Source organism: Hyperoodon ampullatus (assembly GCF_949752795.1).
Source record: "Hyperoodon ampullatus genome assembly, chromosome: 18".
Classification (NCBI taxonomy): Eukaryota; Metazoa; Chordata; class Mammalia; order Artiodactyla; family Ziphiidae; genus Hyperoodon; species Hyperoodon ampullatus.
This window is the reverse complement of record NC_136931.1, coordinates 24,339,038-24,364,617: the sequence shown is the minus strand read 5'-3', so window position 1 is coordinate 24,364,617 and position 25,580 is coordinate 24,339,038. Positions and strand designations below refer to the sequence as shown.

The window sequence follows — 25,580 nt, the reverse complement described above, 5'->3', positions numbered from 1 at the left end:
TCCTTAGAGGTATAGCTAATTCTAGAAGCTGGGCAATAAATATACAAGATGAACCTGAAGCATCATGCACTGTAGGACAGGAGGAATGTATATAAGTGCTAAAAAGCAAACAAAAAATAATGGGTGTATGTGGAAGGGACACAGGTGACAACTAAAAGAGCTCCCAATGCCCAAAGCTGGAAAAAAAAAAAGGCAGGAAAATAAAGTTGCATTGGATTATAACAGGAAGTATAAAATAACTCTTGAGTACTATTGATTAAATAAAAGAAAGAAGGGAGGGAGGGAGGGAGGAAGGATGGAAGGAGAGAAGGACAATCACTTATGCACAAGAAATCCACATGAGTAATGTAGATAATTATGTATGGGGGCAGCATGACTTCCCACTCTTTAAGTATGTGCTGCACATAGTGACATCATATTTTTCTCTATGTAACATTACTGGTAAGGTGAATAGGAAAAATGGCACATATCTCACACAACTGTGATTGCTATATAACCAAAGAATAAAAGCAATTTGGGTCTAAAACTCAAATGGCAATTTTCCAAGTCCAATGAATCCAGGAAGTACAACTATTAAGTCCATTATGCACAAATATCAAAATTAAAGAAATAACATTAATATACACATAAAGACTCTAGGAACCCCTACCAGCTCTGAGAGGCAAGGAGGGCATGACAGACACCAAAAATATATTGACAAATGTGTCCCACATTCATTTTCAGCCAAGACTTCAGGATTTCACAAATGCATGTTTCAGAGCTGCCCTGACACGCAGTAGATTCATTTCTCTGACAGGCGAATGTGGGCAAAGGCTGAACTCTATGTGCTTTTTTTCTTTAGCCCCTTTTAATTCATGATTTCCTGAAATGGCTATGTAACAAAAACTTGTAACCCTGTGGGTATTGATGCTAATTCACAGAGCTCTAGACACAAGCATGGCTTGAATAACTTAAGAATGATTTGCCCGTTTGCATCTAGAGTCAATAAATGTGTTGAATCCTAAAATATTAATTCTTAGGTGAGGACAAAGAGAAAGACAACAGGATCATGGAATCGTCTGGATAGTATCCCCCTTTGTTTCTCAACTTTCCATCTGCGATCAATGTTTTTGTTAAGTGTTTTGATTTTCCTTAGAAATGCAGGTTTACTGGTATGAGAATACTTTTCAGTATTTCAAGTACAGAAGATTACTTGAATAGAAAGCAGTAGATGTCTTGTCTTTTCAGAAAGGTTCACGGTAGACCTGGATGAAGTATTATTCGCCATAGGAACTTTCTCTGACAACAGGCAAGTTGGTGTAATTTCCAGAGAGGTTACCCAATGTATCCAGAAATAGGAAGAATCAAAATGTAAGTGAGTAGAAGACATATTTCTGAAGAACTTAAAGAGACACTAAGATAATCAAATTGAGCTTAATGTGATAATCAAATTGTTAATCAAATTGTTTAATTCTAATGAGTGATCACAGGGATAAAATGGAGGGAAAAAATAAGAGGGAAAGAAACAGAATGTTAGCCTTAGCTACCGTTATGAACAGGCTTAGAAACCATTGTTTAATCGGTACATTGATGGAATGACCTGGTTTAAAGGCACAGGTTGAGATATATAGTCAATGTTGCTTCTTCACTTAGATATTGTTAATGCTGAGTCAATGCTTTAATTTTAATCTTCTAGAACACCAATTCAAATTATGAGATACTCATGAATTAATCCCATTCCACACGGAGTGACCCTGTTTACCAGTGGGGATGGAGTTAGGGGCAGAGCGTTAAATTTGTTTTCAATAGGTTCAAATTTAAGGTACTTATGTAACTTATTGAAATATATTTTTGTAATATTCTATTATATAGGACAAAAGTGACACCAACATTACAACTTGTAAAATCAAATGAGGTATTTCATCACATTCTCTTGTGATTTATACAATTCTGAAAAATTATTATTGGCTAGTGATTGAGAATTCATCTTCTAGAAAGAATTCAAAGATTTCTAGTGAAATCTTGAAATCACCTAGTTTATGTTGGCCATGAAACCCCAAAACAAGAGTGGGTCTGAAGCTCCTGAGCCAGTCCTATAATGAGTAGTTCTAGAATTTTAACTATTTTCAAAGTGAATGAAAGTTGGATTTATATATACGTATGTATACATATACATATACATATACATACATATACATATATACATATACATATATATATATATATATATATATATATTTTTTTTTTTGGCCACACCACGAGGCTTACAGGATCTTAGTTCCCCAACCAGGGGTCGAACCTGGCCTCCGGCAGTGAAGACACAGAATCCTAACCACTGGACCGCCAGGGAATTCCCCTCTATATACTTTTAATAACTTCCCTAAGCTATCCTACCTGCATTCATGTATTTTTATGGGTTGATGTTTAGCCCAAAGAACATTAAAATTAAAGACATCAGGTATATGAGTTGACCTAAAAATAGTAAGAATCCCATTAGGGACAATACAATCAATTAATTATATTATTGCATTATCACCTAGTTGATTAATAAAATATCATCTTATTATTTAGAGAGTAAAGAAGAAGAAGCATTAAAGCAAAATTTGATGGAAGGAGTTTTCTCATCACAGAAGGCATTCAAATAAACCTTGTTTATATCCCCATGATTATACCCCAAACTTGTTCTGAGCCACAATGCAGAAATAACATAATGGCTCTTGGAAGGCTAATTCGTTTTAGGTAACTCTCACAGTTAACTGCCAATAATTTTCCCATTTGGATACTCCAGTAATTTCTAAGCCATAGATCATTTAGGGAGACCTTTGGGAACCACTAAAATCCACATATCAGAAATCACTGCTTCACAGATACAAGATTCAGCTATTACACCAACTGTCTATGTATTCCTAATGGAGGTTTACCTTCCTTATGCAAAACAGAAACTACACAATCCTCACCCCGTCTTAAGAGTTTTGGAACCACAGCTGTTACAGGCATTCCTATCAGGTAGAGAAGCTGGATTTCTTTTAAAAGTGTTTATTTCAATCCTCATGATTTCCTGCCCATGTTTTCCTAAAGAATTTCAATTTTGTTCGTCAGCCCGAATCAAATAAGACAAAAAAGATAATCAAATCCATCAAGATATGTTTTTCCCTTTCTCACTTTGCATCTCTCCTTTGAAATAGAGAAATTCTGCCAAATCCTTTTAAAATCTAGCTGAGAGAGAGGAAGAAAGCCACGACCTCTAAATTATAAAGAAGATGTATGTTAGGTTTAAGACAATTTGTCAGTATGAACATTCTCTGATCTTTTAAGCTTCTGTGACATAAACTGTTTCTTTAATAATAACAAAATATGAAAATGAATCTCTTTATTAGTTGGGGAATCTTCTTTATATGGGATGAAAATACATATTGGGCAGTGACAAGAATAACAAGCTAATCCATGTAAGCTATAGTCATCATAATTTTTAATTTGCTCTTTAGAAATTGCAAATTTGACTATTTAGCTGTGTGCTAAATTAACATGTGACCTAACATAGATTCAAAAACCTCTTCTCATTAGGCATGTGTTTGTAAACCTTTTATAGTATTAAGTTATGCAGTTCTGCAAGATACTTTTTAAAAATAGTTTCTGGGATCATATAAATGTCTGAATTTCCAAAAGGGCCTATAATATGCATTTATCAAATTCCAGCATATTAATACTTTAAAGACTCTGAAGTATGAAAAGCATTTCACTTTTTTTAATTCAGTGTTTATCAATTAAATTTGATTTGATTTGTTTCAGTAGATCTATTTTGAGCACAGATTGGAAGATGTTGCCATAGGTCTATTGTATAATAACAAACAATTGAAATATACAGGAGAATAAAAGTAGAGAGTATTATATAGTTGCTGCCTCCATTCCTGACTGTCTGCCTACCACCTGAACACTTCATTCCAAAAGCCATTAGGTATGTCTGGGCGAGGTAAGAATCCATGGAAAGGCAGGAAGGTGGAGGGAGAGTGGAACAGCAGATAAACATTTGTGTCAGGGAGTCAGGGGATGGGCAGAGGGAGCAAATGGAAATCACTTACTACGGCAGTGAGGGATGATCCAAATAACAAATATACTGAGTGTAAAGAAACAAGGTTCTCACTGTTGGAGAAAAAGAAACAATTAGAATGAACCCTGTGGTGTTACTTTAGAGTTGGAGGTACTGAGGTAATGCATGTGGGGTCCTGGATTTGATCCTTTCACTATAAAAAGACTTTACTGGGACAATTGGAGACATTTGATTGAGGTCTGTGCATCCAATAGCAATGGTGTATCACTATTAATTTCCTAATTTTGATGGCTGTATTGTGCTTGTGTAGAAAAAACACCCATGTGGGAAAGACTGACTGAGTTATCTCATGGTAATGGGGCATCATCGCAGCAATGTACTCACTTATAGTTCAGGAAAAATACATTTGGACTACAAATGCAACTTTTCTCTAAGATTAAATTTATTCCAAATTAAAGATAATGAACAACACAAAAGAAATAGAATGTATTTTATATGGGCCTTCCTCCAAAAGAGGATTTGAAGACTTTTACCATAAAAGAACAAAATTACAAAGAAAAGACATACTACTAATGGTAAGAGAAGACAGGAGAGTGAGAATGACACATAGAAGGGACAACATAAACTGTTTTCAAATGCTGGCATTTTCCTTTTGCCTGAATTACTGTTTCAAGTAGAGTAAGTTCACATGCATACTGTGTACTGACAGCCTTGGCCTCTTCAGTTACGAGCCTTTGGAAAGCAGTGAGACTTGCCTTTCCAAAATATATTTTACTAAGTAATCTCTTGACCTTCTGATTTTTTGATTAATATTTTTTGATGGAGAGTGCATTCTTTTTTTGCATTCACTACCAGGAAATCCAGAGTCGATCCCGGTTACTCTCTGTAGTTTTTATCTTTAACATATTAACAGCACTTCAGCCCCAGTTAGTCACCACATGGCTCTCAATTAATTTTATTGTGATTTGAATTTCTATGTGATGTATTGTTCTTACATTTTTAATGTGTTTATATTCCTATCTTAAACACTGGTAATACTTCACCCAAACTTCTCTTTGTCCAACTCCTGTCTCAGCTCCTCAATTTAATTTGCAAAGTATGCTGACCTCAAGAGCTCTTCCACCTTGGAAAAATAGTAACTATTATAAATAGGCAGCAGAACCATAGGGCATATATAAACAAAATTCTCTAGAGATATTATCAAAAATTAGTACAACATACTGGTTAAACCCATGGGAGGAAGAGCCAGATGTCTGAATTTAAATCCGTTCTCCCACTTAATATCTGGATTTGGATTAGCTATTATTTCCCCTATTTTTTCTGATTAAAAATAAAGAGAAATAGAGAAGTTTAACATCGGTACTAATGTAGGACTGTTGTGAATATTGCAAGCATTTAACACAGCTTTGGGGATATAGCAACTTTTTAATACATATTGATCATAATGAGAGTAGCCTTGAATCTCAAAGAAAACTAAGAAAACCACCAGTGCTGTGTTTTGTATAACTGTGTACTCAACAATGCAATCATGCCCACCAGCTTAAGCCCTACTTGGCTTTCTGATCCTTTTATTCCCATCTTCACTAATATGCCCTTTAGAATAAAATATGCTTCATTCCAACATGTACAACTGCGAAACATAAAGTTAAGGCTTATCGTGCAATTTTTCATTGACCAAGGCATTCATATCCTATACGCAATTTATTGAATCATACTAGCAGAAGTAGCTTGAAAATGGATGTTTGTAAAGAAACTAATATCAATTGAGCACCAACTCTATGCTATGCCAAGTTATTTAAATATAATCAATGAATTTTTCCAAACATACTTTCTTAGGAAGGGATGCTTGTGCACACTACACAGATAGAGAAGATGAGGCTTAGATGGGTCATGTCACTAATACAAGTAGAAAATTTGCAGTCAGATAATCTGAGATTCTACTTCAAAGCTAAATACAAAGTTCATTTTACCTGAACCCAGGTGTGGACACACAATCAGGGTTAAGTATCCCTCACTCTAATATCCAGTAGCAAAAAAATACCTACTTAAAGTGTCTGGAACTTAATAAATGTAAGCAAATTTTTACTGAAAAACCAACTTCAACGATGATAGTTTGGGATCCATAGTAAAAACCAGACAAGCTTGCACATCACTCTTTATGTGGTATTGCTATAAAAGTGAATTCTCATCAAGTTCTGAAATTCACAGTAGAATATAAAAGAGCTCTGTCTACAGCTTCCAAATATGATATTTCTAAAATAATTTGGCTGCCATTTGGGCAAATATATATGTGTGTTTTGTCTTGACAGCTTGTCAACTGGCAGACAGTTCTTGAATATCACATTCATTTCAATGTAATATTGGTAAATTTCTCAATTAGAATTTTACTTTTCACTTTCTGCACAATGAAATCCCCCAGTCCTTGCTGGCATTCTTCAGGGTGTACAGGTGCAGGTGTTGGCATTTCTGCAGTAGCAAAGGAAGAAAAATGAAAGAAGGAAGGAGGGGAGGGAAGAGACAGGCTGGGAGAGAACAGTGGTAATGGGGAGAGCAAGGAGATAGGAGCCGACCTTCATCCTGATATTCACCTTCATGGAAATGAAGGGAATAATTCACACTTGACAATAAGATAGTGCAGCTGCCTCTGCCTCTCTTTAACCAGAGAGGCTGGAGTCAAACAGAAACCAGACACCTCTGTAAAATCGATACAGAGGAAAGGTCCAAAGGTACAATGGAAAATCGATTAATAAAAATAATTTTTAAAACCACGACAACCAATTATTGAACACTTATTTACTTTATGGCACACCCTGACTTTGTATTTTATCACGCAGCTCTCAAACAATGAAAGCAAGATGGAAACTGTTATCTTTGCATTGTAGCTAAGGAAAATAAGAAACAGTTTAACCTCCTCGAACTTCAAAGTCAACCAGATAATAAGGGATAGAACCAGGATTCAAAATTTCATCCACCTAACTTCAAAACCCACACTTTCAACTGCAGCATATTCCATGTGGTTTTTAGAAGAGATGTCACAAGCTGAGCATTTTTAAAAATAACTGTGTAAGTTAGTGTAGATTATTTCTTTTAGTCGCTACACTCTTATCAAGAAAAATACTTTAGATAGAGGAAAAATGCATAGGTGCACATATACATTGCATTATGTAGCTAATAATATCTTTAAATTCTTTATCTTAGCTGAAATTGACCTTGAAGTTTGCAGACCTTTTGGGGCTTTTTTTTTTTTCCTCAACATATTTATCAGGCACATGACTCATACACACAGGAATGGAAGCCTCTGACACATTTACAATAAATAGATATAGACTTGGCCATTAAGATGTAGAAATCATAATAATGAGGCAAAAATAGCAGCTTTCCTGTTCTTCATTCATTAGCAATTAAGATTAAGTGTTCTGTATGTATTATAGCTGGTAATAGTCCTTTAAAACCATCTTACACAAACCTGAATGAAAAGATGGATTACGCAAATTCTCTGCCCTAAATAAGTTGATCAAATAAGAGGAAAATGAAAAGAGAGAAAAAAAATATGTAGTATTTCTTAGTCCCTATTTACATGTCAGAATTTAAAAGAAGTACAAACATGAATGTGTTTTTGCTTGTTTGTGGGTTTCTTTCTGTGGTAATAGTGATGGTAGAGAGATAAATTCCTGCTAGAAAGACCTCGAAGTTTCCCTAGAAAAAGTGTCATTTCAGCCAGCCATAGAAGAGTGATTTGATTTTGATAAGAAGGAAAAAATAAATAATAATAGGATTCCTCACAAAAGAGATAGAAAAGGGGAGTCTTGGCAGGAGAAATACATGGGTAAAATGTGAAGACCTGAGGTCAGTTCTGATTTGCTGCTGTAATGGGTGTATATACCAAAGTTATACTGTGGGTTAAGAAAGAAGAGATCAAATGAAGCCAAACTGTTTACCTAATTTTGGCCTTCAATTTATATCTCCACTTGTGTTTTTTAATTTATCCCATCTTGTTCACCTGCTGCTAATTTATGTGATTTTGCTGCATAGCATGTATCCTTATAGGTTGTCTTAAATGCAATTTGAAACAAACTAGGGTATCCCTTACATCCACTGCACACTTAGGAATGACTTTAGTGATCTTAACACCCTGGATTTTGGATCCTACCTACTACTTTTGTCAGACCAGGAAGAGCTCTAAAATACCTTTTATTCTAGTATAAAGTCTGGGGTCAGGGATTTCCTGTATCGAGGCCAGAGTCTGGGGATAAAGCAAATCCAAAAAGGGGAGGAAAAAGTAGAAAATCATGTTTTGAAATACATTCTGTTCTGTAAAGTATAATGAATATTTCAATGGCTCAGAAAAAGTGGGAGTGAGTCACTGGTGATAGCAATGCTCCTTTAAAAAGCTCAGTTAAAGTACGATGGCCACAGCTCAGAAGCCTCTGGTAACTATGATTTCCTAATTCACTCTAGACTCGACCCACCAGCTCAATCCAATATCTGGCTGACTACAGACCTAGATGGTTTTCTGTTTCTCTGTGTGCTGCATCTGCATGTGAATATACACAAACAAATAATTAAACATCAAGAAAATATCAATAGGATTAGTCTGGCATGTTGGAACAAATCTTGATAAGTCCGCCTCAGTAACAATACTCGAACTACAGTCTATGAGAGGAATACAAATTCAGCCTATTGAAGTACTGTCGTGCAAGGAGAGATATTTTAATAAAACTGCTTTGTCAGTTCCTATTACTAAGGGACTGAAGCTATTGAGCTGTGGAACTGAGGCCAAAAAAGGGGATTTGGAAATGCAAATTAGAGATAAGACGGTAATAAATGTCTTTTATTCAGCCACACACTATCCCTGATGCCAGGAGCTATTTTAAAGATGATTCTTAATAGTTCTCTGAAATTGGAAGCATACATACCCAAAATGGACATCTCTGGCACGGTAGCATGATAGGGTCCATTGAGAAACTCTGGTGCATTGTCGTTGATGTCTTGAACTTTGATAATAAATTCAGAAGGAGGCTCAAGAGGCTTATTTGTCTCCCAATCCACTGCCTGAGCTGTTAGGGTGTACTCAGCTTTTTCCTCTCGGTCAAGTCTTTTTATAGCATGGATATCTCCTGTTATGTCATTTATTTGAAAGATAGTCCCAGCTCCATCGCCTGACAGGATGTATTTGATTTTTTTGCTCCCAGGATCCAGGTCTGTATGTAACTAAAATGAAAAGGGACATTGGTTAGTGATGTGGCAATTTGCAAAGTATGTTTTACTACCTCATGTTTCAATATAAAGTTGTTTCTTTCTACATTGATTGTAACTTCATCAATTTCTGCTAACGGTAGCTGTACAAAGAGTCTCTGCAACTGTATGCATATCAAGTAAAATATAATAAAATTCAGACAAATATGTTTGAACACTTTAAAAATATACTCTGGCCTGTTCAGTATAAACTGATATGCATTTACAATGATAAAAAGATTGAGGAGAAAACACTAAAATATATGTATTCTTTCCATTTATTCATACATTTACCTGTTCAGTATAAACTGATACGCATTTAGAATGATAAAAAGACCAGGAGAAAATACAAAAATACATGTATTCTTTTCAATTTGTTAATATATTTATTTAAAGTTATTATTATTAGTTAACTTTTATGGTTTACTATCTGTGTGCCAAGAGCTATATGAATCATTCCTCATATGATAATCCCCTTAATTCTTCCAAAAGTCACTGAGTTAGAATATTTCATATGAAACATGAGAAAAGGGAAGCTTGACAAGGCATATTATAACATCTCCAAGGTTTCCATTTGATGGAATCAAGTGTAGTAAATACTTGATTTACTACCTTTGACCTAAAATTCAACTCAGATCTGGCTGCTATATTCATAAAAACAGAAATAATTCTAGTAATCTGATATATATTAAGATCTTATGTTTGTGTAAGGCTTTTTTTCCCCCTTTGATTTACACAATTCTTCTGGTCCCGGAAAAGTATTCCCATTTTACAAAGATGACTGAGGCCAGATTATGGGAGCACATTTTCCAGAAATGGGACTTCTTATAGAAATGAAAACTTCACAGCAAGGATCCAGATCCATCTTAGATCATGGCAACAAATATTTATTGAACACCTACTCTGCCTAAAACATTTTAGTAGGTACTGGGGAAAACAGAATCCCTGGCTTTCAAATTTTCAGTTTATTCTTTAGAGGGAGACTCCTGATATATGGTGCTTCTTTTTTATACTATGTTGACTTCTGTTAAAAAAACTAAAATAAAACAAGAATATATATATTTTTAGTTTGTATTTTTAAAAGGAAAATTAATTGAATTATATTTGGAAAATACTACTGAAATGTACATATTTTTCAGCTTAACCCAGTTACTTAAATGCCAGTATAGTTATAGTTCTTGCACCATGAGATTTCAAACACTTGTTCCTTAAAAAATATACATATGTATATACTGAAAAAAAAAGTCTTGTAGAAAGAAACTCCTAGAAACTCAAAAGACATTGCATTCTCTTGGGATCACTTTCATTCAGTGATTACGTTCTTTGCCAATTTAAATTGTATTTAGTGCCTCAATAAATGAAAAGATTTTTTAAAAGACATAAAACAGCAACAAAGCATCCAAATGCATCTAGATCTCTTATTCTACTTTTGAATACTTTAAAAAGTTAAAGCATAAGATTACATCAAATACTTAGTGAATCTCAAAATGTATCCCTTTCATTTATTGTATTGAACTTATTAACAAGAGCAAATATTGAAATGCCACTTTATCTTAATGAATGTAGGATTATAATTCATTAATATGATATTAGTCCTAATTTATGACCATTTTAATTTATGTGCATTTTAACATTTCCATTAGCATTTTTATTAAAAAAGAAAAATTTGAATAAAATATGATTCATGGACGTTTCCATTCATATACAGGCATTCCTGAGACACAGAGGTATTGGTATGTGTCACTCTTGCTCATCACATTTTTGCTATTAAAAATTAAGACATTCAAAATGCTGCTTCTATTACTTATACTAGAACTTATTTGTACCATATTTTCTTTATATTTATCAGTAGCCTCTGATTAGTAAATCGTATCGTACTCCCAGGTTTTGATGATCCTTTGTGTTTAGAAATAACTGAGGGAGAAAGGAAAACCATAGGTTTTTGGAAAAACACAAAGCTAAGGCTCAGGTCTAACTATATGAACTGGAGAAATTAACACATTTATTTGAGCTTCAGTTACTTTGCCTCTAATATGGGGATAAAACATCTACCCTGCAGAATTAGTTTTAGAATCTGAGATGATCTATTTGAAAAATAGAGAAAAATGGAAGTTGGCATATTAAGTATACAATAACTAAAACCATTTTTACTTCATAGCATCCTCAACTATATACGACTATCTGAAAACACTATAATAAAGCCCAGTTGCAATCTGAGTGAAAAGTTCCCAAGATTCCATCCTGAAAAAACTCTTAGTAAACACTGTGTGCTTCCTTTCTTCTGAAATTTATTTTTAGCAAATCTCAGCAAAATCCAGAGCCCTCATGATCTTGAAAGGCAGAGTATTGCGTTTCTATATTCATTCATTTCATCCTGTTATTTGGACCACACACACTCACACACACACACTCTTGTACATGGCTTGTTCAGGTAACCAACTTGACATTACAAATAAAAGACCTGTGGGTGTGTAAGAATAGCAACTTACAGGCAGCAAATGCTCATAAAACTCCAGGTCTGGACCTCAGGCTTCGGAATACATGATGATAAGCTGCTGCTTTTTTGGTTGGTCTTCACATATCTGTTAAAACCTGCTCACTTCAATGCATCAAGACTGTTCTTGTCAATTTATCCCACCCCAGGACCCTCTCTGTGAGATTACAGTACCAAAGGTATCCCAAACGCACCACATTTTCACACATTGTGCGTCATCTGAAAGTGTGAGGACCATCTCTCCCAAGAGCTGCTTCTGCTAATTAGAGCAGCATAAGGGCCACATGCAAACTGGCTGGGATGGTAAGACTGGTTGGCCTGGCTGTGGTACAAAAAAGACCTCATCCATTCACTGATTAAATACGCACAAAATATGATTACAAACAACACAGACATGGTCTCTGCCCTCAAAGACCCATAGGTTACTGGGAGATAAACACAAATAAACAGAAAATATTTGCTGTTGTTATTGTTATTATTACTACCACACATACTGACTACTTATTACCTGGTAAACATTTTATTCAATACATGTATACATGTAATGTTTTTCTCACAGCCAACCAGAGAACATTTTGCCATTTCACCCATGAAACAGCTAAGATTCAGAGATTTTTAGGGAACTTTTCCATAGAATGTACTATCAGCAAGTGGCGATCTTAACAGCAGAAGGTTCAAAGGAAATTTCCTGGATTCAAATGCATGCTCTAAAGGTTTGAGTGCATACATTAAGTTTACTTAACTCAGAAAGTGGAGCGTGGAGGAACAGAAAAGGCCACTACAAACAAGTAATGATGAAAACTCCGGATCTCAAAGAGGGAGGGAATGGGTGAAGATCCAGAGATAAGAGAGAGCATACTAAGTGAGAAAAGCTAAAGATGATTTAACATAGCACTGACTTTAGGAGAAGAGGCAGGAAATAAGAATAAAAAGCAAGGCAGGGGTCAGATTACACAGAGTTTTGAAGGCAAGATAGAATTCAGATTTGACTATAAAGCAACAAGAGTCCATAAACACAAGGTTTCAGTAAGAAGCCTGGCATCATAATAGTTTTGTTTTACTAAATCACAGTGCTTGGTGTGTGCCCATAAGCAAAAGTCTCAGAAGCAAAGGGAAAGAGGTCAGAGGGAAAACGTAGACACCAATTCACAAAGCTACCTCAATCTGGGTTCCCAAGCTCAGCCCAGCACCCATGATCTGTCTCGTCTACAACCAGACGGATCCCGGTGGTCACTCACAGCAGCCTCGTAGGAGAAGCACCGAATGTCAGGTATGCAACGAGCAATCCCAGTCATTCATATTAAGTCTTCGATGTGAGGCATCATAACGGGACTGCTACATCATTGAGTTGAATTGTGAGTATCAATATAATTACACCTTCACTATCTTTCATATATTTTCAAAATATCCCTTAAGTAAAATACAAGTTTAAACTTTAAAAGCCACAGGAAGAAGCTTTTGCATTTCCACTCTCCTTTGCATTCCCACTGCCTGGTAAGGTGCCTGTCATGTCGTTGGAGCTCAAATAATATTTGTGGAGTTAAGTAAGGTGAATGCAAAAGAAGGGAAGGAAAGAACATTGCCTTGTTTTATTTTCAAAACAGTAATTTAAAGAAGAGAGTAAAGAAATTTAGAAAAGTTAGGTTCAGTGAGCTAAAATCTTATCCACTCTAAACGCAAAGCCCTTGAGTTCCCTCAAATATGCATTCAACTGTAGCCCCCAGCAAAATAACTGAGACATAGTAGAGGGAACATCGATGGGAGGATGAGTGGATGGATGAACGGATGGATGGATGGATGGCAATGGATGAATAACAGATGGACAATAGACAACAAGTATCTAATATACACATATCACTGTTCTCAGAATAAGAGCCCCCGCCACCCCAGTCTTCAACAGAATCACCCTTATCTCCCCTGTGGCTGTCAAAGAAAGAAAGAAAAAAAAGTACAAACTACTTTTCTACCTTCTCCTACAAGATTCCTGAGGACACTAAAGCACTCCTAGTACAGTAGAGCCTAGAGAAGATAAATTCTCCTCTGAGTGCCTATTTTAATACCAAAGAATGATTTAATTACCATGCTGCCCAACTTTTCCTGGAAAGTGAGTGATGAGGAATAGGATTCAGTGAACTATGGGGGAAATCAGAACCTCATCTGAAAATTGGTAGCTCTGACATCAGAACTTACTTTGAAGTTCCACTCCCTCCAAAAGGAAATCCTAAGAGAGTTTCTCAACTTTCCTCTCTTCCTTTAGAGAAGTCTAAGTTACAGGGAGAGCATCAGCATCTTTTGAAACCCAAAGGGGTTAACAGGGATCACTACAACATGAATCTCTATCACTGATGCCTGTTTTTCATCAATCTACTCTCCCTTGGAAAGAACAGCAAGCTTAGCACACTTAAATAAAATAAAATCTTACACTGTACTCTCCCTATCTATCAGGTGCCTGTCAGGGAGATACTGTGCTACGGGCTATCAGTCTGTCAGTGAACAGACGGATAATCTAATCCTTAAGTTATAACCAATTAACATCAAAGATGGGACCAGAAACTTAACACAGTATAAGTTTTTGACCTAAATGATAAGAATGCAGGACTTCACTCTAGATCAGGTGCATATTTAGGTTGCTAGGAGAGTGAAAGGGCCGGTAAAGAAAAAGTGCAAGAGGGTATAAGAAGAGAATACGTTCATGTTTCTGAACTGTTCTTCCACAACAAGGACCAGGAGTTTGACTTGAAATCTACTTATTTTAACTTGTAGTTCAGCCTTCTCATGCACTATAGAACATCTCACAAAAGATGCTGACCCAACAGGAAATGGTCCATTCGGGAATGAGATTGAGTCCATTGTTGTATTCAAGCAGAACTAGACAACTGCTAGTTCTTCTGCTTTAGAGCTAAACGAAGCATCATATGATGGTGGGAGATGGGGTAGGAGGGGTGAGTATGTTAGGATGGACCACATAACTTGTAAAATGCCTTTATATGCTGAAATGTTATACCACATCAGTAAATCTAAATAATTATTTCATCCAGTCATGCCACTCTTTTTTTTTCCACTTTTTTCCATTTATTTTACTGAAGTATTGTTGATTTACAATGTTGTGTTAATTTCTGCTGTACAACAAAGTGACTCAGATATATATATATATATATATATATTCTTTTTCATATTCTTTTCCTTTATGGTTTATTATAAGGTATCAAATATAATTCCCTATGCTATACACTAGGACCTTGTTGTTTATGCATTCTATATATATAATAGTCTGCATCTGCTAGTCCCAAACTCCCAATCCTTCCCTCCACTGCTCCCCCTCCCCCTAGGCAACCACAAGTCTGTTCTTTATGTCTCAGTCACTCCACTCTTAACAATTTGCAGAAACAAATTATAAAACTAAAGCCAGGTAATAGACATAAAAACACCCCAGCATATTAGTAAGATCAAGTTGGGAAGATGCACTTAATCTCGCGATCATACACTCTAAGGAAATAATTCAGTGAAATGATAACAGTCCTCAAAGTAATTCTCATATAAACCAAATGACCCTTACATTTGTCTTATGGAGTGAAAGGCTAAAGAAGACACAATCCCCGATTAAAAGACTAGAACAGAGCATCCTACACTGGAAGTGACCTCTACTTTGACAAAAAAATTCTAATGTTTTACAGGAGGCAAATGTGTAGCGTCCTGGTATCTCAGATGCGTGGTCTTTGCATTCCATGGCAGCTGCTGATGTGTATATTGAACAGCTTAACCTGGCCAAGGGGACCGGTGCCCAGAGAAATAGAAAATTGGAAGCAAGTCTGAGTGAACTGCTGTTTTTGGCTGCAGGGACCTGAAATTATAGTCAGAATTAGGAATGCATTACTTGTGCTACTCCTTTAAATGGTTAGGTTCCACAAAGGGCCTCTACGTACATTAGTCAACAATCTTCCAACAACAAGCATTGTACATGGTACATAGCAAATGCTCAGTAAAGTCTAATCGCTGTTTTGTCTGCACAGGACCTACCATAACGTCCTGCACCTTATCAGTGATTTTACAAGGATGAGAGGCACAGGTTCAGTAAACATATGGACTTTCTCAAGCTCACACGACTAACAAATAACAGAACCAGATGTAACCCAGTAAATCAGATTTCAGAGCATACACATTTTAGCATAATTCTAGAGAGATCCCCAGGAAAGCATACCTAGTTAGTCTGGGGACCTCCTATTTCACTAGATGAGAAGGAGGCAATGGAGAAGCCTCTCTATTCTGTCCCTATATGGCAGTAGAAATTTCCTATATATATTTAGAAGCCATTTGTATGAAATCATGCAGTACAGTTCATCCTATAAAAGTTTGAAATAGAGTAGACATAGAAATAGAAAGGCAGTATGCTCAACTAATAGGAATGCAAATGGAGAATATTGACAAAAAGAGGCTGGCCAGCTGTTTACCAAGCCAACATTCATGACCTTGGCAAATTTGCTACTATCTTGTCTGGACCGCAGCTTTATAGGTTTGGAAACATGATGTGTCAGCCTTATAGCAAATCCATCTCTCTTAGCCCAACTCCAACAAAGAAAGTTCCCAAGCCCAATTTTTTTAAAGGCAACATATCAATGATAAATAGTATTTCGACTATTTAAGTGATCATGATGAGCAAAATTTCTCTTTATATAAAGACCCACACACAAGTGAAGCCAAATTATCCTTGTTGATAGGATTCAGAGAAAGGAGAATTAGATGCATCAATTCCATAATGATGTCATGGGAAAAAATAGCGTAAGTATGCCCATCCTACAAAAACGGTCTTAAAAATGCTCTAGCATGCTTAAGTTTTGTATTCTCAGATTTTTTCTTTTCCTTTAAGTACTGAGGTGGAGGCTCTGATATTTAAGCCACCATAGGTTTAAAAAAAAAAAAAAGACAATGACCTCCTTTCAATTGGACACATTTTCTTATGTATGTTGATAACATCCTGGTTAACATATTAAATCTTACAGGGTTGGAAGTCAATATGTTTCTCTAAGGCAACCAAAGATTAATATAGTAGAAATTCAGATTATGGGAACCAGAATGAGAGCCTGATAAGAAATAGAAAAAACTGTAAGATACTGAGGGATTTACTTAACCTCCTCAGATTTCAGTGTCCTTATTTGTAAAATGTTTTAATAACAGGTTTAACAACCTATCTATAGGGTTTTTGTAATGATTAAAATGTGACAATAGATAAAGGCCTGATATCTTCTAGGAGCCAAAATATTCAAGTAAAACTGCATATAGGGTGGATTCTTGTGGAGATTGGATTTTGGAATTACAATGATAGGTTCTGCCAAAGCTGGAACTGTTTTCCAAGAAAAATACATCTAACAACATAGACTTCAACATGCAACATTACTTTGTAGTGAATATAAGAATGTCACTTCCTTTTTTTTTTATTGGAGTATAGTTGCTTTATAATGTTGTGTTAGTTTCTACTGTACAGCAAAGTGAATCATATATATATATATATATATATATATATATATATATATATATATATATCCCCTCTTTTTTGGATTTCCTTCCCATTTAGGTCACCCCAGAGCATTGAGCAGGGTTCCCTGTGCTATACAGTAGGTTCTCATTAGTTATCTACTTTATACATATTATCAATAGTGTACATATGTCAATCCCAATCTCCCAATTCAATCCACTTGCCCCTTCCCCCTTGGTATCCATACGTTTGTTCTCTACTTCTGTCTCTATTTCTGCTTTGCAAATAAGATCATCTATACCATTTTTCTAGATTCCACATATATGTGTTAATATATTTGTTTTCTCTTTCCGGCTTCACTCTGTATGACAGTCTCAAGGTCCGTCCACGTCTCTACAAATGACTCAATTTCATTCCTTTTCATAGCTGAGTAACAAACATTCCATTGTATATATGTACCACATCTTCTTTATCCATTCCTCTGTTGATGGACATCCTGCACCTTATTCCACATATATGTGCTAATATATTTGTTTTCTCTTTCTGGCTTCACTCTGTATGACAGTATCAAGGTCCGTCCACGTCTCTACAAATGACTCAATTTCGTTCCTTTTCGTAGCTGAATAACATTCCATTGTATATATGTACCACATCTTCTTTATCCATTCCTCTGTTGATGGACATTTAGGTTGCTTCCGTGTCCTGGCTATTGTATATAGTGCTGCAATGAACACTGGGGTACATGTGTCTTTTTGAATTATGGTTTTCTCAGGGTATATGCCCAGTAGTGGGATTGCTGGGTCATATGGTTAATTCTATTTTTAGTTTTTTTAAGGAACCTCCATAGTGTTCTCCATAGCGGCTGTAGCAATTTACATGCCCACCAACAGTGCAAGAGGGTTCCCTTTTCTCCACACCCTCCCCAGCATTTATTGTTTGCAGATTTTCTGATGATGGCCATTCTGACTGGTGTGAGGTGACACCTCATTGTAGTTTTGATTTGCATTTCTCTAATAATTAGTGATGTTGAGCATCTTTTTTTTTAAACGTCTTTATTGCAGTATAATTGTTTTACTATGTTGTGTTAGTTTCTCTGTACAACATATATGTACACATATATCCCCATATCCTCTCCCTCTTGCCTCTCCCTCCCACCCTCCCTATCCCACGCCTCTAGGTGGTCACAAAGCACCGAGCTGATCTCCCTGTGTGATGCAGCTGCTTCCCACTAGCTATCTATTAAAAAAAGAAAAAAAAAGTTTCTGACGAACCTAGGGGCAGGACAGGAATAAAGACACAGATGTAGAGAATGCACTTGAGGGCATGGGGAGGGGGAAGTGTAAGCTGGGACAAAGTGAAAGAGTGGCACTGACATATATACACTTCCAAATGTTGGGCATCTTTTCATATGTTTGTTGGCCATCTGTATGTCTTCTTCGGATAAATGTCTATTTAGGTATTTAGGTCTTCTGCCCAGTTTTTGATTGGGCTTTTTGTTTTTTTGATATTGAGCTGCTTGAGCTACTTGTATATTTTGGAGATTAATCCGTCATTTGCTTCGTTTGCAAATATTTTCTACCAAGAATGTCACTTGAGTCAAATGATCTTGGTACAAAGTGGCTTAAACTCTTACATTGGGCATTCTTATATTGAGCGTATTGTCACATATTTGGTACTTATTCACCTGCTCCGGAAGTAATGATAGTATATGTATCTGGAAGTTTTTACTTTTTTTCAGCTTTAGTGATGTGTAATCGACAAATAAAATTGTAAGGTATTTAAAATGTACTTCATTTTTCTTTCTTGTAACTCAAAAACTGTAAGCCTAGAAGTAGGGGGAGGGTGATCAATGTGCATTGGGCCATTGAATAAATGCTTGTGTGCTCAAGAGTGTGGGTGAAGGGCCTCCCTGGTGGCGCAGTGGTTAAGAATCCGCCTTCCAAAGCAGGGGACACGGGTTCAAGCCCTGGTCCGGGAAGATCTCACATGACGCGGAGCAGCTAAGCCTGTGCACCACAACTACTGAGCCTGCGCTCTAGAGCCCGCGAGCCACAATTACTGAGCCCACGTACCACAACTACTGAAGCCCGTGCATCTAGAGCCTGTGCTCCTCACAAGAGAAGCCACCATAATGAGAAGCCCGCGCACCGCAACAAAGAGTAGCCCCCACTCGCCACAACTAGAGAAAGCCCACACGCAGCAACAAAGACCCAACACAGCCAAAAATAAATAAAATAAATAAACAAATAAATTTTTTTTAAAAGTGTGGGTGAATAGTAATTGTGGACCTATTACTAAAAAGAGATGTAGGTGAATGGATCCAGGAGTGGATGGATGGATGAATGATTGGATGGATGGATAAATTAGTTGATAACAGAATTAAGGGGAGGAAAATGGATAGACAGATGGTTTTATTGGGAAATGCATGCATAAAAAATAATAGAGGGATGGCTAGCTGAGTAAGAGTCTCAGACGTTTTTCCATTTAGGTTCCAAAGCACATTAAATACTATGAATGGATACATGAATGAACAGATGGACATACTGGTGAGTACGTGGGTGGAAGGACCACAGAGTTTCTCACTAAAAGATTGATTTGGGGAAAACATAACAAATTATTCTCTCTCACAGTCCTATTTCTTGTCTTACAGTAAAGCAGACATAGGACTTGGGAGTTCAACTATAAATTATGAGAGATTCTCAGACAAAGATCTTTGGAGCATGTTTACTTTGCAACTAAACGATCACTCTTCACAGATTTCTTTAAAAAATTTCTGTCTCAATAGATGTATAGATATAGATAGTAAAGATATAGATATGAGAGGGGGAAATTTTGTGCAAAATAAATAGACAATATAGTAATATATAATATAAGCAAGGTAAATAGGACTAAAAGAAGACACCCAGGATTACTAGCCAAACAAAAGAAGTAGATTTTAAACAGATATGGATATTTAAAACAGATATTCAGGATATTATCCAAAGATCAGTTTACAGTGAAGCCTTCAGTTGTACTGTGGAAAAAGGAAAAAAGAAAGTATAAAAATGTTGTGTCAATGCCCTTTATGTTTGCAAAGAACTTGATTAACCAGAGTCCTAATAGGAGTTGAAAATATGAGATGGATTTCAGATGTGGTAATCACCATTACTTGCTAAACAGGATGTATCTTGTTATCCAAAAACTGACAAGATCACAGTGGGAAAGAACACAGTGGATAACCAAATGACAGTCATCTATTCTCTCTGAAATTCTCTATTTATAAAGGCACTGTGAGATAATCAAAATGCCATGAATTTGGAAGAACATTGCAGTTGAAGTTAAAAATGAAACACATAAACCTGGGATTTAGTTTGGGCCATAGAATAGGGTATGCCATTGGCGAATCATTTTTTTCTGTGATCAAAAAGCCTGATAATAACTTAGCTGTGTTACCCACTCCTACTCCTTGAGCACTGTGAACTGTCTCATTCAGAGCCTCCCTAAGAAAGCAGAGCGTCACGACCAAAGCACAGATTTAACAGAAATAATCACATTTCCAAGTCTGACTGCTCAATGGGTAGATGAATGGATTGATGGGTGGAGGGATGAATGGATAAATGTGTTGATTAAAAAAATTAAGAGGAAGAGGATGGGTAGGTAAATGGTTTTGTTGGAGAATGCATGGGTGCACAAAAGAGTGCATGAGAGGATGGCTAAACAGATTCACAAGCATCCTTCCTTTTAGATAAATGACAATCAAAAAATCTGATTTGAATTAAAACTAGTGGATATGATTTTGGACTTTAATTTTCCCCATTTTAGTTTCTTCTTGTTAAAATGATACTAACGAGGCCATCAGCACCATTATCAAAAAAGATTACCTGATTGTTGTAAGGATAGTTTGTATGTAAAAGTCATTTTTAATTTTTTTTAACTCCTACTCTCCCAAGTATCATTCCTATAGTGAAGATTTGGAAATAGAACCTAATATATCATCAACGTACTGGAATTAGATGCTAATAATATAGCCTGTGATGCTATAAATATGTGTGTAAGAGTCTGTGTATGTGTGTGTGTGTGTCTTTACTCCATCTCCATTCTGCCAACAAAGCTTAGAAGTTAGCTAAAAAAAAATACCGAACAGTAAGAACAACCTGAAGACTGAAAATGCCCTTACTTTTCACACTATAAGTAGATCTGTTGGAAACCTGTAAATCTCCTGCAATCATCATCATCTTTTATGAAAATAAACGGTATTGTTTTTCATTTTTAAACAGAAACATAAATAATCCTTTCAAGTCCTCTGTTAGGAGGTCAATAGTTTCTCCTCAAAATTCATATGTTGAAGCCCTAAGCCCCAGTACTTCAGAATGTGCCTATATATATATATATATATATATATATATATATATATATAACTGAATCACTGTACACCTGCAACTAACATGGCATTATAAATCAACTATACTTCAATAAAAATTTTTAAAAATTTTAAAGAAAAGAATGTGACTATATCTGGAGATACAGCCATTAAAGAGGATGATTAAGTTAAAATGAGACGATTAAGATGGGTCTTGATCCAATCTGATTGGTGTCCTTATAAGAAGAGGAAGCTTAGACACACAGAGAAATATCAGGGACACACATGCACAGAGGAAAGACCATGTGAGGAGGTATGTGAAAAGGCAGCAGGAGGGCAGCTACCTGCAAGCCAAGGAGAGAGACCTCAGGAGAAACCCAACCTGCTGATACCTGGACTTTTGGCCTCCAGAACTGTGAGAAAATAAATTTCTGTTGTTTAAGCTACTCTGCCTCTTGTATTTTATTATGGCAGCTCTAGCAAACGAACATATCCTCCCAAAGCATACCAGACACCTATCAATGAATACCTTACTCATGCAAAATGGTGGCTGCAACTTACAGTGATGCTACTGATAGGTTATGATTCTAGGTGTTGTAGACAGAAAAATAGTCCCCAAAAGATATCCATGTCCTAATTACCAGAACCTACTAATATGTTACCTTACCTGTCAAAAGGGCCTTTATAGATGTGACTAATTTAAGGACCCTGGAATGGGTAGATTATTCTGGGTTATACTGGTGAGCCCAATCTAATTACATGCATCCTTAAAAAAGAAGAACCTTTTCTGTCTATGGTCAGAGGGAGATACGACTGCAGAATAATGATCAGAGAGATTCAAACTTACTGACTTTGAAGATGTAGGAAAGGACCAATAGCCAAGAAATGGGTAGCCTCTAGAAAAGGAAACAGATTGTCCTCTAGAAATTTCAGAAAAGAACACAGTCAGACTCATTTGTCTTAGCCCAGTGAGACCTGTGCCGGGCTTCTGACCTACAGAATCATAAGATACTACATTCATGTTATGTTAAGCTACTATGTTGGTGATAATCTGTCATAGCAACAACAGAAAACTAATATAATATTTCCAAGCAATACAATTATACAATTGTTGAAATGTTGATAAGTTTGCATATCAGATATCTAGTGACTGTGGGTAAACCTTGTATCCTTCTAATTATACCTTCCTTCACTTATAAAATAAAGCATATAAAGTTACTTTTCAGATGTTTTATAGCTCAAACAGCCTGTGATTATTTAGACACATCCTTCCATTTTGCATAGCTACTTTACTTTTTCAGTATACTATCATGATACTATCATGCATACTCCCTCAGAAAATATATGGTTACCCTCGCAACCCAGGCACAGGGAATAACCCATTCATTTGATTATTTAGCCATTTCTCCAAGAACACCGAGAGTTTCCTTATACTAGATACGTTTATTTTCTATTTTATTTAAGTGTCACAACAACCCTACGAGCTACATACGAGACTCCTCAGTTTACCGATTAAGAAGCTACTGATTAGAATTTTAAACAACTGCTCAATATCGCGTGTAGCAAGAGATGAAGAAAGGGTTCAAATCCAAGTCTATCTGCTTCTCAAGCTCATATTCATTTTATTATTTTAGCATTGTGTGCCAGAATCAAACATGGAGGAAGAAAAACAGAAGTACGTAAAACAAAAGACTTCACTGTTCACAAAACTATAACCTGTTTAGTGACTTTTTTTTCAACATACATTTCATGTATTACCTGTTTGCTTAATAGGAGCCTTGTGAGACTTAAAGTCAAGGTCAGAGTCGTCATCCCTGTGGCACACAGGAGGAAACAGAGTCCTAGATCTAATGACCTCTGGAAACCTGTAACACCCAATTAACCTCAGAGTCCTAGGTCCCCAGACTCCTCCCGTAGGGACGAGCCTAATGATAGAAACCTCCCTGAGGTGGGGGAGGTAAGGGGACAGGAAAGGAGAAGACTTACCCTTGCCAGTAGAAAAAGCTTTGGGGAAATGTAGCAAGCCTAGGAGATGGAGGGAGGGAGGTGCGGTGGGGGATTTGCAGATAACAATGTCAAGCTAGAGAATTATTAGACACACTTTTCAAATCACAATCTACCAGTGGGAAATATCTACTCAAATAATCATGTATTTAACCTTTCCCTAAAAAAAATAAACTAATACAACCTTCCTTTGCACCCTCAACAACACTAGTAATATGACAACATTGATTAAGTGCATAATGGATGCCCAATATGTAATTATGAATATAAGAAAAGAGCTCTACTCTGTCTCCCAGTATTCTGTGTAATTGTGATAAAAAGTTCTAATGGAGATGTGCATTCACAACTTCTTCATTCATTCTGATCATGAGAAAAATTTTATCTGGCCTGGTAGACTCTTAGGTCACTAAAAATAGATTGCATGGTCCTTTTAACCTTCTTCCTATTAATCAGATATGCTAGTTTGTTTGCAGTGACAAGTTCAAGGGCTACTAAGGCAGAAACTAATAGACGTGGAAAGGAGAGAGAGAATAAAAGTGACAAAGAGGTTACATGGACAGGGGTTAGAAGAAAATATTTGCTTTTTGCATATTGTTTATTTACTTTCAATGTTGGTGCATTTGAGGAGAGAGAAGAAATTTGGGGACACTTATCACTAATGTGAAAGTTTTCAGAGATACAAGAGGGGAATCAGGTTTCTAAGAGGTTTCATTTAACGATAAAAATGTAGACTTCACTTTGGCATATGACAGAGCGATTATACCAAATGAATAAATTGCTGTTCAATTATCTTTGGATATGTGAGGGTTCTTTGAAAGTGACCATGTACTGAGATAAAGGCTCACTGCAGCTCAGCACTGCACAAATTATTTACCTATTAGTACGTGTGTGTAAAACCTGGCAATTCCGGAGCAATGGGGGAAGATTGGGGAGATTGGATTGAACGTTTCTGTAGTCCTGGTAGCTAAGTTTAATCTCCTATGGTTAAGTTAAAAAATGACCAGTTTTTTCATCAGGTACAAGAAGAATTCTGGCAAGCAGCAAAGCTACAAGGTTGCTCCTACCTCTGTATGAACCACCTCTGTCAGTGAGCACTGAAAGAAACAGGGAAGTCTAGAGCAGCAGTTCCCAAAGCATGGGTTCACAGACCTCTGGGAATTTCTGAGCACCCTTCAGGGCATCCAGGAGGTCAAAGTTATCTGCCTTTCTCACTGTGTTGAGATTTGTGTTGATAGTGCAAATGTAAGGGAGGATAAAACTGCTGCCATGTTCACACCTATCAAGGCAGCGGCTCCAAACTATTACTAAGAGTCATGGTACCCTTCAGTACCACGCACTCTCAGGATTAAAAAAAAAAAAAAAAAAAAAAAAACAGAAGAAGAAAGAAAAAAAAAGAAACAGAGCCAGTTTCACTTAAGATGTCTTTGGTGAGGCAGTACAAATTATTAATTTAATTAAATCTCAGCCTTGCGTACACATATGCTTAATCTCCTGTGTAATGAAATGGACAGTACATATAAAGCACTCTGCTCATGGTGAAGTATGATTGTTGACTCAAGGAGTGCAACGTGTGATTGGTTTGGTGGCTGAACAAGCCACAATTTTTTATGAACCTCATTTACCATAAAATGGAAAATGGAAAGAACAAATGATAGACAAACTATGGCTATTCTGACTTGAGTATTTACCAGACATTTTATCCAAAATTTATAATTTAGAAAATAGAATGGCTGTTTTAATTTACGAATGAATAAAATTAGCTTATTTCTTCAAAGACAACCAACAGTATTTGTTTGCCCATGAAAAACAAGTTGAGCTTTCTAGCAACTATTAGAATTTAAGAAAATCTGTATCTGCCTCTCTACTGAAAGTTGCTGAAAATAAAAATCTTCCCAGGCATCATCAGTGTGTGCTCATGTGAAGGTTAAAGAACATCATACTCAAAAATTGCACTCATGAATATACAGAATCTTGGTGACTGATGGAGCAATATAATCAAGATAAATATTAG

At 36.2% G+C, this 25,580-nt stretch overlaps 1 protein-coding gene across 1 annotated transcript in view; it reads right to left on the bottom strand.

Annotated features, from left to right (window-relative positions):
* The window catches only part of CDH8 (cadherin 8), a gene marked incomplete at its 3' end in the record, with an annotated part of 356,559 nt that overhangs the window by 235,332 nt on the left and 95,647 nt on the right, over positions 1 to 25,580 (bottom strand). Inside the window, exon 2 of the mRNA XM_079723723.1 lies at positions 8,944 to 9,238. Within this exon, the coding sequence (XP_079579849.1) occupies positions 8,944 to 9,238 (295 nt within the window). The remainder of the gene's footprint in view (positions 1 to 8,943; positions 9,239 to 25,580) is intronic.